General features: G+C 50.1%; 1 protein-coding gene across 1 annotated transcript in view; it reads left to right on the top strand.

Moving 5' to 3' along the window:
* The window catches only part of prkd1 (protein kinase D1), a 575,159-nt gene that overhangs the window by 529,926 nt on the left and 29,267 nt on the right, over positions 1–15,966 (top strand). Inside the window, exons 10-11 of the mRNA XM_072484262.1 lie at positions 7,748–8,027; positions 12,438–12,490. Coding sequence (XP_072340363.1) covers positions 7,748–8,027; positions 12,438–12,490 — 333 coding nt within the window. The remainder of the gene's footprint in view (positions 1–7,747; positions 8,028–12,437; positions 12,491–15,966) is intronic.

The raw sequence follows: 15,966 nt of genomic DNA on the forward strand, positions 1-15,966 counted from the left end.
TGGAGATACACCACATGAGCTCCGTGACCTGCCACGCTACTATCGAGAAATTACAACAGAGTTTGTCCATGCATGGCATATTGGAAGTCCTGGTTTCTGACAATCACACTAATTTCATCAGTAGTGAGTTCCAAAACTCTATGCTTTCCAATAGCATCAGACACATCAGAACAGCGCCTTATCACCCGTCGTCAAATGGGCTGGCAGAATGGGCAGTTTTAAAACTGGCTGGCATGAAGAATCAGCCAGCGGCATCCATAGAGACCAAACTGGCACAATTTTTATTTGACTATAGGATCACTCCTAACACAACAGTGGGAATTGCCCCAGCGGAACTGTTAATGGGACAACGGCTTCGTACAAGACTAAGCCGACTATTCCCAAACCTGACAGGGAGGGTGGAGTCACACCAAGAGAAACAGGAAAGAAATTACAACTCTGCAGGAACAGAAAGAACATTCGAAACAGACAATCAGGTTTATGTGAGGAACTTCCGTGATGGCCCCAGCTGGATCTCTGGGAATCATAATGGAGAAAACAGGACCAGTGTCGTACAAAGTGAAGGCTCAGGTTAAGGTCGTAAAGAAACACTGGGACCATCTCAGGAGCAGGGAGTCTGCCCCCGAGCAAGCATCGTTACCGACTATGGAGGTGGCCGTTGTCAGTACCAGGCAACAGCTCAAAGATAACACACCACCCATTCCTCTGGATAACGGGGACACAGACTCTTAAGGTGGAAGCAGAGAAAGCTAGTGCCCCGATTGATGGGGACCCCGAAGTGAAATTCACGTCATTAACTTTTTAACACTCCCTCCAGAAACGTAAGGTCCCCAATTCCATTGACCACCAGATCCGGTCCCACCCTCGACTGACCTCAGATCGGTCTCCAAGCAGTGGAAGGGACTTGCTCAGAGCGAGGGTACCGTGAAACGGACTTAAGGAGGGAAGGATGTTATGGTGGCCATGAAGGACAAGGGGGATCATCAATAGATCTCCCCGTGAGCTTCATGGAATATGAATTTCCCTATTGAGAGGGCTGGAGCTCGCCCATAGAAATGAGCAATGGAGTTTAAAACTGGCTGCTTCAACCCAGGCCGGTAGTCCGTAGGTCCCCGAGCTTGGACTTGTGCGCGGTAAACCACAGCTTTTCAAAGTTATAAATAAAAGGGGTTAGTGTTGGCAGACTAGCTTTGGTGAGATTTAATTGGTCAAGTAAATTTGTTTTAAATTGTACTTTTACAATACAAAGAACAAAATAAGACTTTGGTCATGAGCACTGTGTTGAGATGAGCATTAAAGATTGATCAACACAAATACTACAACTTAACAGTATCATTTGGAATATCTTAAAGCTATACTACTCTGTTTATATGGAAATGGTAACGGTGCTCTGAAAATGATAGTGCCACTGAAAAATCATTTTCAAAATGAAATCCGTGGTAATGAGAGTTTGAAATGACGATCTTTGTAAACAAAGATGCTCTTCACTGATCTACAATGATCTTGTAAAAGTGACTATCAATGCCTGAGGACAGCATGCTATAGCTCATCATCTATGTCACTTTGACATGTGGAGGAATTGTGTCATCGTGGCACATTGCAGCCGATGATTGGCAGCCGGCATTGTAGACCTCGTGGTAACAGATGGTAAACTTCTATTTGTCAGCGTTAAAGATGAACACATTGTAACTTTTAATCAAACTTTCTAACCTTGTTTTTGAAAATTGCAATTTTGAGTGCTGCATTTAGGTTTCACCAAGTTCAGCAATAACACAAAGTCTAATGTATCTTCCCACCAAATACGTTCCAGATACAGGGTGATTTGAACCTGCTTGTAAATCCATAAAACGAGTGATATGTGTATTGTATTCCAACACATCTTCTCGATGTATCCCCACTGATGTGTTGGGAGTTCTGGATCACAAACAGGTCACCAACACTGGAAGTGGTGCAACTCTTATTTTATTATAAGGTTAACTATATGAACATACTTGAACTGTGGGTAAATGCAATACCAGCTTTAACTGTTGACCCTTGCCTAGTCTTAACCAGGTGATGCACTCAGCACATGGTGAATGTCTGTGTTGCAGGCTGTGAGCTCTGTGCTCCGAGCTGGCTGGTACTAGAGTGAACGGGAACTCTCCTGTCCCCTGTCTTTATAGTGTGTGTGCTCTCACTGGTGATTGGCTGTGGTGTTGTGTCCATCAGTGTGTGTGTGTGTGCGTGTCTGCACCATAATATACTGGTGTATATTATGACATCCCCCCTTTTATATAAGGAATATGTGCCTGCGTGACAATAAATATTGTGTAGTGAATGTACCTGACTATGTGTGTGCGTGTTATTTACATGACTATGTGCATGAGGCTAATCTATTTTCACGGGAAGGTGCCTGGTGCAGAGAAATAGGGTGTCACACCAACAACGAAATGAACATTATATACAAACTACTGGAACGATGAAACAGGATAACAGAACAGATCAAAGAGTCCAACATTGTAAAACTCATAAGCCAAATCTCTGAGGTGGGCGACGAATTCTGGTTGACCGCCTCAAGGGTGGGTCAGGAACCACCGGCTGAGGAACGGGCTGGGCCACGGCAGAGTGAGGAGGATGCAGAGTATTCGGAATCTCCACATAGTCCAGGTTGGGGACAACAGGAGGGCGTGGCACCGGTGGAGGATCACATAGCGAGCGTGGAACGAGACGAAGGGCACGCCGATTGCAGCGGCGAATGGAACCATCTGGCAGACGAACCAGGAACGAGCGGGGAGACACCTGCCGAAGAACCACAGCAGTTGCAGACCAGCCACCCTCCGTAAGATGGATGCGGACGTTGTCATCCGGCGCCAGAGCAGGGAGATCAGTCGCCCGAGCGTCTTGCGCCGCCTTGTGTTGTGCACGAGACTGTTGCACCGTGGTCCTGAGGGTGAGACCCATGAGCAGCTGGGCTGGCGACAGGCCCGTGAAGAGTGGAGGCGAACGATAGGCCAGCAAGGCGAGGTAGAAGTCGGATCCTGCATCGGCAGCCTTGCAGAGGAGCCGTTTCACAATGTGGACGCCCTTTTCCGCTTTGCCATTGGATTGGGGGTGCAGGGGACTGGATGTCACATGCACAAAGTTGTACCTGCTGGCAAAGTTGGACCATTCCTGGCTCGCGAAGCAGGGGCCATTGTCCGACATCACAGTGAGTGGGATGCCGTGATGAGCAAAGGTCTCCTTGCAGGCACGGATGACCGCCGATGATGTGATGTCGTGCAGGCGTACGACCTCCCGGGTAGTTTGAAAAATAGTCTACAATCAGAACATAGTCCCTGCCGAGCGCATGGAACAGGTCAACGCCTACCTTAGACCAAGGGGACATGACCAACTCATGGGGCTGAAGGGTCTCACGTGGTTGGGCCGGCTGGAACCGCTGACAGGTGGGGCAGTTGAGCACTGTTTTGGCGATGTCCCCATTTGATGCCGGCCCAGTACACAGCCTCTCGGGCCCTCCGTTGGCACTTCTCCACGCCAAGATGGCCCTCGTGTAGCTGTTCCAAAACGAGCTGCCGCATGCTGTGCGGGATCACGATGCGGTCCAGCTTCAGGAGGACACCATCGACTACTGCTAGATCGTCTCTGATATTGCAGAACTGCGGGATTGGCCCTTGAGCCTCCCGTCCATCATGTGGCGCATGACACGCTGTAGTAGAGGGTCAGCCGCAGCCTCGCAACGAATGTGGATAAGGCGTTCATCCGTGGCCGGCAGATTGGAGGCCGTGAAGGCCACATGGGTGTCAACCTGGCATACAAACCCCTCTGGGTCACACAGGGTGTTGACTGCCCTGGACAGAGCGTCGGCTGTGATCAGGTCCTTGCCCGGGGTGTATAGGAGCTGGAAATCGTACCACCGGAGTTTAAGCAGAATGCGCTGGAGACGAGGGGTCATATCATTCAGGTCTTTTTGTATAATATTGACCAGCGGGCGATGGTCTGTCTCGACAGTGAATTGGGGGAGGCCGTACACGTAATCATGAAATTTGTCGACCCCAGTCAACAGTCCCAGGCACTCCTTTTCCATCTGCGCTGTTCCGTGGGGGTCATGGCAAGTGACGCATATGCAACGGGGGCCCATGATGAGGCCTCATCGCATTGCAGGAGCACCGCCCCAATGCCGGATTGGCTGGCATCCGTTGAAATTTTTGTTTCCTTCGTGGGATCAAAAAATGCCAATACCGGGGCCGTGGTAAGCTTGGTCTTAAGCTCCTCCCATTCGCGCTCGTGGGCGGGAAGCCATTGGAAGTGTGTCGTCTTCCTGACCAGGTTCCGGAGAGCTGCGGTATGGGAGGCGAGGTTGGGGATGAACTTCCCCAGGAAGTTGACCATGCCAAAAAATCGGAGGACCGCCTTCTTATCCGCTGGTTTATGCATGGCTGTGATGGCTGCCACCTTGTCCACATCCGGCCGCACACCCAACCGGGAGATGTGGTCCCCTAGGAACTTGAGTTCTGTCTGGCCGAAGGAACATTTGACTCTGTTGAGGCGAAGGCCTTGGTCCCGTATTCGTTTGAAAACGCGCTGGAGGCGACTGATATGCTCCTGCGGGGTATTGGACCAAATGACGATGTCGTCAACATAGACGCGCACCCCTCAATGCCCTTCATCATTTGCTCCATGATCCGGTGCAATACTTCTGATGCCGATATAATCCCAAACGACATCCTGTTGTAGCAGTATCTGCCAAACGGGGTATTAAAGGCACACAGCTTTCTGTTGGACCTGTCGAGTTGAATTTGCCAGAATCCTTTCGAGGCGTCAAGTTTGGTGAAGATGTTGGCCCGAGCCACCTCGCACGTGATTTCCTCGCGCTTGGGGATAGGGTAATGCTCCCTCATTATGTTGCGATTCAGATCCTTTGGGTCAATGCAGATCCGGAGCTCGCCGGAAGGCTTCTTTACGCATACCATGGAACTGACCCAGTTGGTTGGTTCCGTCACTCTGGAGAGCACTCCTTGGTCCTGGAGGTCCTGCAGCTGCTGCTTGAGGTGGTCCTTGAGGGGTGCTGGGACTCTGCGAGGTGCATGAACCACAGGCATGGCGTCTTGTTTGAGCAGGATTTTGTAAGTGTATGGAAACATGCCCATGCCTTCAAAAACGTCGCGGTGCTGGTCGATGATGGCATTGAGTTGCGCCCTGAAGTCCGCATCCTGGAAGGCAGACGTGTTCTCTGGGGAGAGAGAGTGTACTCGTTGAATGAGTTTTAGGAGTTTGCACGCCTGTGTGCCTAGCAGAGAGTTCTTCGAGAAGCCCACGGTCTCGAAGGGAAGGATGGCTTTTCACGAGTTGTGCGTCACTTCGAGTTGGCATGAACCGGTAGCAGGAATGACATTGCCATTGTAGTCCACTAATTGGCAGGTCGATGGAAGAATGGTTGGTTTAACCCCAAGGGTCTGAAAGTCTGACCGCGCTAGGAGATTAGCGGAAGCACCAGTGTCCAGGCGGAATCGTATCTGGGATCAGTTGACCGTCAGGATGGCACACCACTCGTCGTCTGGATCAATGCTGTGCACCGACAGCAGCTGGTGGTTTTGATTCGGGGACAGCCTGTTCTTTGTTATAACAGTGACTCGAAAAGGCTCCCTCGGGTCCCCGGTGTCACTGATCTGTGGGAAGTCGGACTCGGACTCGGTGAACGTGGGTTGAATTGCCCAAAAGTTCCTGCGAGGCTGGCTGAAGCGATGCGAATTGGCAGGCTGAGCTGCTCGACAGCAGGCAGCATAGTGGCCAAGTCTGCCACATCGTAGACATTGTCGCGATTTTGCAGGACATTGCCGCTTTAAATGGGCGGAGCCACAGTTGCCGCACATCGTGACATCAGTACGCTCGTTGCGCCACCGCGCATGCGCGGTGCGGTGCTGCACAGTGCGCGCCTGCGCATAACGTTCCTCAGGCCACAAAAAACACACAAAATGGCCGACGTCATCCAGGCTGCAGCCTTGGAGGTGTACAATTGTTTGGACCCGTTCCGCCTCGTGGGGACCTTGCCGCGCCGTTTCAGCCGGCTGTATGTGGGAGTACCGGCTGGTGGCATTTTCATGCAGGACACAGGTCTCAATGGCAGTCGCTAGGGTGAGTTGCTTAATTTTGAGGAGCTGCTGATGCAGGGGGTCCGACAGAACACCAAATACGATCTGGTAGCATATCATGGAGTCGGAGGTGGGCCCGTAGCAGTACTGCGCAATGATGCAGAGATGTGTTAAAAAGGATTGGAAAGGCTCGTCCTTACCCTGCAAGCGCTGCTGGAACAGGTATCTTTCGAAGCTTTCATTGACCTCTGTGCTGAAGTGGGTATCGAATTTGAGGAGAACCATCTTGTACTTTGTCTTGTCCTCGTCGTCTGTGAATGTGAGGGAGTTGAAGATGTGGATGGCGTGTTGCCCGGCCGTGGTGTGGAGCAGAGCATTCTTCCTGGTGTCCGAGGTGTTCTCCCTGTCCGTGGCTTCGAGGAAGAGCTGGAAGCGCTGTTTAAAAATCTCCCAATTGACCCCGAGATTGCCGGCGATGCGGAGCGGCGGCGGCGGGTTGATGTTCTCCATACTTCAGGATGGCGGAATGCTGATTAGTTGCAGGTGGGTCTGAGAAGTGCTAGTATGCAACCACTCCTTGTACCATGATGTGTTGGGTGTTCTGGATCACAAACAAGTCACCAACACTGGAAGTGGTGCAACTCTATTTTATTATAAGGTTAACTATATGAACATACTTGAACTGTGGGTAAATGCAATACCAGCTTTAACTGTTGACCCTTGCCTAGTCCTAACCAGGTGATGCACTCAGCACATGTTGAATGTCTGTGTTGCAGGCTGTGAGCTCTGTGCTCCGAGCTGGCTGCTACTAGAATGAGCGGGAACTCTCCTGTCCCCTGTCTTTATAGTGCGTGTGCTCTCACTGGTGATTGGCTGCAGTGTTGTGTATGCTGATTGGTCCCACTGCATGTCCATCAGTGTGTGTGTGTGTGTGTGTGTCTGCACCAGGATGTACTGGTGTATATTATGACACCCACAAGTCAATGAGAAGGAGTGACCAATGCATTTCACTCAAGGAGGATTGAGGCAGGCGTTCACATGGAGGTGAGCCTCCAAGTTTTTCCTTCTCAGAAAAACATTCACCATGCGCATCTTTAAAAATAAGTCACCCCTGTAACTGGCTGCATCATGAATGGCCCCTCATGTCTGAGAGTGCAATGTATTAAATGTTGAGGTACTGGACCACGCAGATAAAGAAGGACCCTGGTTCTTTCCCTTCTGGATCCCTTCTGGACTGGGTTACTTGACTTGACAAGTGGGCTGCAGCAGATGGCCTTTGTGTTCCTCGCACCTCTGAAGGAACCAAAGTCAGGATTCAGGCTGCAGCGGTCAGGGGAATGTTGAAACAATTGGAGAGGAGAATATAGGCCTGACTTGCAATGTCCCTTAGTTGAACAGCCTGTGAACACTCACTGTCCAGGTACGAGAGGGCTTCCTATGCTTATAGAACTGGATCCAAACTTTGGTTTCCGCCTTCAGGAAGGAATAAAGAAAGGGAGAGAGAAAAATTAGGAGACTGGAAAATATAATTGTTACAAAATTATAATTCACTGAACTGTACTTGATCCTTATATTAAGATCAGAAGTTACATAGAGAATACCTTGCTTAGTTTGTCATGTTGCTAGCTGTGAGGTGATATTTTTATACCAGAATAAAAGGGCAATATTTTAAATTGCAGGAAATTCCGCTTTCTGAAATTTTATCTCTGGAACCTGGAAAAAACTTTAACTTATTACCTGCTGGAGCCAATCATCACTGTTTTGAAATTACCACCGCCAGTGTGGTCTATTTTGTTGGGGAAAATCTGACTAATCATTTGAGTTCACCCAAAAGCAACAGTGTGTTGACAGGTGGCACTGGGTTGGATGTTGCCCAGATGTGGGAGTTGGCCATTCAGCATGCCTTGATGCCAGTCATTCCGAAAGGTTCATCTTCAGGATCCGTGCACAGCCTGCACAGTAAGTGAGATTTATAATATGGATCTTTTAAGTCTTATATGTAGAAAATGTTTCCCTTCTAAATATTTACACAGGAAGAATGGGAGAAATGAAATGTTGACTCTGGGACAAGTGGCAGGCAAGGTGAGTCATTATGTTGGAGCTAAAATGTTAAAATTATGATGGCGGGTTCAGACTGCAAGATTAGTCTTCAATGTGACAGCGGCAGGTCGGACCTCAAGCCAGGATCCGGTGCGGGGACGGGGTGGTATCTCAGATCAGAGGGGGCAGAGGGGCAATCTCGACGAGGGTGCGATAGGCTCATGGGGTTGTAGATAGTATGTCCACTTTCGCAATGACAGGGTCAAGGAAGATGAGTGGAGGTTGAAGGGTTACAGGTGCAGAATGAAATTGGGAAGGTCAACGATGATGAATTAAAGTCGGAGATGAACGGGGGATTGTAAAGGATCACGAGTTGCAATTCAAGGGTCACTAACACAGTGCAAATGATTTTTCCAAAACTTACTTGTAGCTGCCAGGAGTGTAGGTGCAAGTGGGAAGAGGCCAGTGTGAGGTCAGTAGATTTTGAGTGTAGACAGTGGAAAGAATATGAAGTCCCACTGTAGCGATATGGATGAAACCCATGGACACACAAGTTCCCATGTCACTGTCTGCCCTTTCCACACAGTTTATTTGGTGGAATATCTATTGGTCGCTTACACCCAATATTCCTACAACCTCAGGAGCAAAAGGAGAGGCTCTCAGCAGTTAACAACAGAGGCCACAAGGCCAGCAGCAACAGAGGGGGAGGGTGCTCAATAGGGATAGCATCTGACAAAAAAGTCACTGGTGCTGCAATGTGTCTTCAGGATATGGACAAATTACCTCCAGATATGCAAGAGACAATGCCAGAGACACCTGAGGTTGTCCCAGGAGGCCATCACTGATGTTTGCCAGATTGTGCAGCAAGACCTACAGCCAGAGGATTTTACAGCAACCCTATGCCCGTGATACTCAAATTATGGCCCTCAACATTTTCACCACTGGCTGTTTCAAGGGTTCCACTGGTGGCATTTCACTGGCTGCCACACACAGGTGCATCAAATAGGTGGCCAATGCCCTTTCCATCTTGTAACTGCACCCGGAGAAGACCCTCGCAGACACGGGGAGAATGTGCAAACTCCACACAGACAGCCACCCAAGGCTGGAATTTAACCCTGGTGCTTTGAGACATCAGTGCTAATCACTGGGCCACCAAGCTGGCCTGCCATCATGTGGCAATTCAACACAGTGAACCTAGCATCAGGATGACAGGGAGGAGCAACACTCCTCCTCAAATGAGGATGAATGGGATGAGCCTGAGGAAGAGGAATGAATCTGAATGACCCTTTAGTCTACTGGATGCTGAGGCCTTCGAGAGATGTGTCAGGGAAACCAGGGACAATTTTGTACATGCATGATTTGCCTGAGATTGAGAGAGCTACATGACCATTGTCCCAATACCAGGGCAGATTTGTCTTTTTGGGATGTGTGCCAGTTGCTTTCAGCCACTCCACTCCCACACTGGAACTAGCTCCGAACCTGTGTCCTCTACCAGTTAGAGGATCAGGGTCAATGGACGCCTGTCACACACACTGGCTGCTGTAGATTGTTAGCCAGTAAACCTGATGCACCAGTAGGCATACATCAAGCTGCTTATCATGACCAAGGTCTCAGACCGTGCTCCATTCTTACAGGTTCTTGTCTTTACATAAAGCCCTTCAATTGTTCCTGCTGAACATAATCAAAGCCAAGCTCCCTGGCACTGCAAATAATGGATGTCTGCAAAGCCTACATATTCTTTAATGTTCTACAGACCGGTGAACAACAAGATGGACACGCATATGAATGTTAATTGAACACTGATCACAAACACAACACTATCATCTCCTACACAACAAAGGGCATGTCTGACATTCCCCTGCTACCTTCAGTGAATGCCAATCATGAGGCATGGCAGTTTGCTTGGGTATGACTAGTCTTTAAAAAGAATAACAATGCACATATGAATACATTGAAAACATTATATTGTGCAATATTTACATGACAAAACAAATTTTGAAAAAACCCTGTTCCACCATTTTAGCTCCCAAGTTTTCTTTTCCTGCCATTTTGTATTGGTGTGAATCTGATATCAATCTCATGTATGGTGGAGGCAAGCTGCTGACTATGCTGCCCCGTTGCCTGCAATAACTTTGACCTGCATTCTCTGGAGGTGGGGCCTTGGGAGCTCCAGCCTACTTAGGATGTCTTGCATCCATGCAGGGGCATCCTCGTCATCTACACCTAATGCAAGCAGTGGGGCCGATGGCTGAGGGGATGAGGAGAGACCATTCATCCTGAGAAGGCCCTGACAAGAAGCCCAAACCGACGAACGCTATCATCTGGAAGGACAAGGGTAGAAGATACATGGGAACACCATCACTTGGAAGTCCCCGTCCAAGTCGCACACCAGCCTGAGCTCGAAATATATCACCGTTGTTTCACTGTCGCTGGGTCAAAATCCTAAAACTCCCTCGCATACAGAACAGTGGGTGTACCGACACAACAGGGACTGCAGTGGTTCAAGAAGGCAGTTCACCACCACCTTCTTAAAGGCAATTATGGATGGGTGATAAATGCTGGCCTCGCCAGCGAAGTCCACATCCCGTAAAAATGAATTTTAAAAAAGCAGGCTCACACTCATCCTCCAATGGTGCATTGACACCTTCTTGTATCCTTCAGGGTAAGCGGCTCCTGGGGGAAGGTTCTGGTGCCTCATACCCTCCCACCTAGCCACTGCATTGAGTCTCTGGCTTGGGTGATGGAATTCTAATCTGAGTGCATATGGGCCAATTGCCTGACCTTTATTTATTGCCGGTTTCGCTGGATAGGCCAGTATTTGTTTCCTATCCCTAATTGCCCTCGAGAAGGTGGTGGTGAGCTCCATTCTTGAACCACTGCAGTCCCTGTTGTGTCGATACACCCACTGTTCTGTATGCGAGGGAGTTTTAGGATTTTGACCCAGCGACAGTGAAACAATGGTGATATATTTCCAGCTCAGGCTGGTGTGCGACTTGGACGCATTACTTCAGGACTCCCTCAGTACTCCCTCAGCATTCCCTTAATATTAATTCAGCACTCGTTCAGCATTCCTTCAGTACTCCCTCAGCATTCCCTAAATATTAATTCAGCACTCGTTCAGCATTCCTTCAGTACTCCCTCAGCATTCCCTCAATATTCATTCAGCACTCGTCCAGCATTCCATCAGCACTCATTCAGTAGTCTATTAATAACTCCCTCAGGACGCTCCATGCTCCCTCGGCACTCCTTTGAGTATTCACTCAGCACTTGCTTGGCACTCCCTCAATAATCCCTCAGAACTCCTTCTGCACTCCCTCAATCCTGTACTGAAGTGCCATATAAATAATGGGCTCAAGTTCCTGAAGTGGGGCCTGACCACCATCTGACTGAGAAATTTGAGCCACATCACAAAGTCATGTCTACTGTTCAGTTATTGAGTTAAAAATAACATTAAATTTGTGGGCAACAGAAAAATATCGGTTTATTTTTTGTGGGCAACTCTGCCCCGACGTGAATGAATCTGAATGCATTATATTGCAACTGTGATGATGGTAAAATCAAATTAAACTGATCTTTTTTTTCATCTTGCAATTCCTTTGTCCCTATACTCCCTTCATATTATATTCAAACATTTTCATTGAATATTCTAGTGAAACTGTGCAGAATGTTTCTCGAATAGACACAATGCAAATAATATTTCAGTTATTCACAAAGCAAACATTTTACTGGATAAATCTTTGATATGAACCTGTTACTGAATATCCTGCTGATTTTTTACATCTTACATTCCGATGTTCCAATGTCAAAATACGTTTGAGATCTGGAACAGTAGTTATCTGAGGAGATTCTATGTTATAACGTGATGTATTTGAATCTATTGGTCAGAGCTGCAGTAGGATCACCTCAACTTTGACCAAGAGGTCTTGGTTTTGAGGAGGTGAGTATTTTTGTCATGATCCTGTTCACAAATGGGAGAGCATCACAACTGAACGACCGAACAGTTATAGCCCTAGTCACACAGCATAATGTGACTGACTAGATACCCAGTAAACGTCCTATAATACTGTGCACTGCATTGCTCAACACACACACTCATTGTATGAAAGTCTTAACAAAATTCATGCTATCTAATATGTTGGATACAGATGGCAGCAATGTGAAATAAAAATACTCAGCTAGTTAGGCAACATCTATGGAGAGCTGAAGAGATGCCTCCTGGTCTGCAGAAAACTCCCTGCTTTCCTGTTTCTGTGACCTCAAAATGATTGGCACACAAACATTACAAAGAATTTCACAGCAGTTAAATTCAGCTGTATTCTCTTTCACCAGGAGATGTGTCCATCAGCATTTCAGTGTCAAACAGCCAGATCCAGGAGAATGTGGTGAGTATTGTTTGCAGCAATTGTTCACAAACTGTAATGAAAACCCATCGCTGAACATCAAAGGTCTTTCAGGTGGAAATGTTCACTTAATCTGGGAACATTTTTAACTGAAAGTCAGTTTCAACTTTAATCACTTCAATACAGATGGGTCACTTCATAGGCCTATTGTGAATGGGGGAAAAGAGGAGCAAAAAGTAAAAGGCTAGCGAGGGTGGGGGGGGGGTGGAACTGGGTTGCTGCTGCATTGGCCAAAAGGGAGCTGGAAGTAGGAGAGGTAGTCGGGGCGGGGGTCTGCCGCCTGGGGGACTGGAGGGTGCGGGAGGCGCGGGCACGTGGCTGGCCTAGAAAAGGAGATGGCTAGTCGGCGGGGGGGGGGGGGGGGGGGGGGGGGGGGGGGAGCGAATAGCCTCCCGATCCGGCTGATAACTTGGAATGTGAGGGGCCTGAACGGGCTGGTCAAGAGGGCCCGGGTGTTCGTGCACTAAAAGGGACTGAAGGCAGACGTGGCTATGCTCCAGGAGACACATCTGAAGGTGGCAGATCAGGTTAGGCTGAGAAAGGGATGGGTAGGGCAGGTCTTTCATTCAGGGTTGGATGCGAAGAACAGAGGGGTTGCAATACTGGTGGGGAAGCGGGTGTCGTTCGAGGCACTGAATATTGTAGTGGATAATGGAGGTCGATATGTGATGGTGAGTGGTAGGTTGCAGGGGGTGCGGGTGGTACTGGTGAACGTATATGCCCCGAATTGGGATGATGCCGGATTTATGAAACACATGCTGGGTCGGATTCCGGATCTGGAGGTAGGAAGCTTGATAATGGGGGGGGGGACTTCAATACGGTGCTGGACCCAGCACTGGACATTTCTAGGTCCAGGACGGGTAAGAGGCTGTCTGCGGCCAAGGTGCTCAGGGGGTTTATGGACCAGATGGGGGGGGAGTGGATCCATGGAGGTTTGTCAGGCCGCTGGCCAGGGAATTTTCCTTCTTTTCCCACGTCCATAGAGCCTACTCCTGGATAGATTTTTTTCATTTTGAGTAGGGCGCTAATCCCGAAAGTGGAATATTCGGCCATAGCCATCTCGGACCACGCCCCACATTGGGTGGAGCTGGAGTTGGGGGAGGAGAGGGACCAGCGCCCGCTGTGGCGCCTCGATGTGGGACTGTTGGCGGATGAGGGGGTGTGCGGGCGGGTGCGGGGGTGTATTGAAAGATATTTGGAGGCCAACGACAACGGGGAGGTGCAGGTGGGGGTAGTCTGGGAGGCGTTGAACGCGGTGGTCAGGGGAGAGCTAATCTGCATTAGGGCCTACAGGTAGAAGAGAGAGGGAGGGAGAGGGAAAGGTTGGTGGGGGAGATTCTAAGGGTAGACGGGAGGTATGCAGAGGCCCCCGAGGTGGGGCTACTTAGGGAGTGACGGAACCTCCAGACGGAATTCGACCTGTTGACCACGGGGAAAGCAGAGGCACAGTGGAGGAAAGCGCAGGGGGCGACGTATGAGTATGGGGAGAAGGCGAGTCAGATGCTGGCACATCAGCTTCGTAAGAGGGAGGCAGCGAGGGAGATTGGTGGAGTTAAGGATAGAGGGGGGAATACGGTGCGGAGTGCAGTGAGAATAAATGAGGTATTTAAGGACTTCTATGGGGATCTGTACAGGTCTGAGCCCCCAGCGGGGGAGGAGGGGATGCGAAGATTCATAGATCAGCTGAGGTTCCCGAGGGTGGAGGAGGAGGAGGTGGCTGGTTTGGGGGCGCCGATTGGGCTGGAGGAGCTGGTTAAAGGATTGGGGTGCATGCAGGCAGGGAAGGCCCCAGGGCTGGATGGGTTCCCGGTTGAATTCTACAGGAAATACGTGGACCTGCTGGGCCCGTTGCTAGTGAGGACTTTTAATAAGGCGAGGGAGGGAGGGACCTTGCCCCCGACAATGTCCAGGGTGCTGATTTCTTTGATCTTGAAGCGGGACAAGGATCCATTGCAATGTGGGTCGTATAGACTGATCTGGCTCCTCAATGTTGACGCTAAGTTGCTGGCGAAGGTGCTGGCTACGAAAATTGAGGACTGTGTCCCGGGGGTGATTCATGAGGACCAGACGGGATTTGTGAAGGGTAGGCAGGGAAACACAAATGTGCGGAGGCTCCTCAATGTGATTATGATGCCCTCGGTGGAGGGGGAAGCGGAGGTAGTGGCATCTATGGACGCGGAGAAGGCCTTTGATCGGGTGGAGTGGGAGTATCTTTGGGAAGTGTTGCGGAGGTTTGGGTTCGGGGAGGGGTTCAACAGTTGGGTCAGGCTGCGATATAGAGCCCCGGTGACGAGTGTGGCTACGAATCGGCGGAGGCCGGAGTACTTTCAGCTGTACCGGGGGACGAGGCAGGGGTACCCCTTAGCCCCCTTGTTATTTGCACTGGCAATTGAGCCGTTGGCCATGGCACTAAGGGAGTCCAGGAAATGGAGGGGACTGGTCCGGGGGGGAGAGGAACACCGGGTGTCGTTGTATGCCGACGACCTGTTGTTGTATGTTGCGGACCCAGTGGAGGGGATGGCAGAGGTCATGCGGATCCTTAGGGAGTTTGGGGACTTTTCGGGGTATGAACTCAACGTAGGGAAGAGTTTATGTGTCTTTGTGGTGCATTCAGGGGACCAGGGAAGGGGGATAGATGAGCTACCGCTGAAGAGGGCGGAAAGGAGCTTTCGGTACCTCAGGATCCAAGTAGCTAGAAGTTGGGGCGCCCTGCACCAGCTCAATTTGACGCGGTTGGTGGAGCAGATGGAGGAGGATTTTAAAAGATGAGATATGCTGCCACTCTCACTAGCGGGTAGGGTGCAGTCGGTCAAAATGATGGTCCTCCTGAGGTTTCTCTTTGTGTTCCAGTGCCTTCCCATTATGATCCCCAAGTCCTTTTTCAAACGGGTAAGCAGGAGCATCATGAGATTTGCGTGGGCGAATAAGACCCCGAGGGTGAAGAGGGTGTTTCTGGAGCGTAACAGGGACAGGGGGGGGCTGGTGCTGCCGAATTTGTGTGGCTATTATTGGGCAGCCAATGTGGCGATGATCCGTAAATGGGTAATGGAGGGAGAGGGGGCAGCGTGGAAGAGGCTAGAGATGGTGTCCTGTGTGGGCACGAGCCTGAGGGCGCTGGTGACGGCACCGCTGCCGCTCTCGCCGACGAGGTACACCACGAGTCCGGTCGTGGCTGTGACGCTGAAGATCTGGGGGCAGTGGAGGCGACACAGGGGCGAGGTGGTTTGGTCCCCGATTCGGGAGAATCATCGGTTCATCCCGGGAAGGATGGATGGGGGTTTTCGGAGCTGGCATCTGGCAGGGATTAGAAGAATGGGGGACTTGTTCATCGATGGGACGTTTGCGAGCCTAGGGGCGCTGGAGGAGAAATTTGGCCTGCCCCTGGGAAACGCTTTCAGGTACATGCAAGTGAGGGTGTTCGTGATGCGGCAGGTGAGGGAATTCCCGCTGCTCGCGGC

This window comes from Scyliorhinus torazame, chromosome 2, assembly GCF_047496885.1.
Source record: "Scyliorhinus torazame isolate Kashiwa2021f chromosome 2, sScyTor2.1, whole genome shotgun sequence".
NCBI classification, from domain to species: Eukaryota; Metazoa; Chordata; class Chondrichthyes; order Carcharhiniformes; family Scyliorhinidae; genus Scyliorhinus; species Scyliorhinus torazame.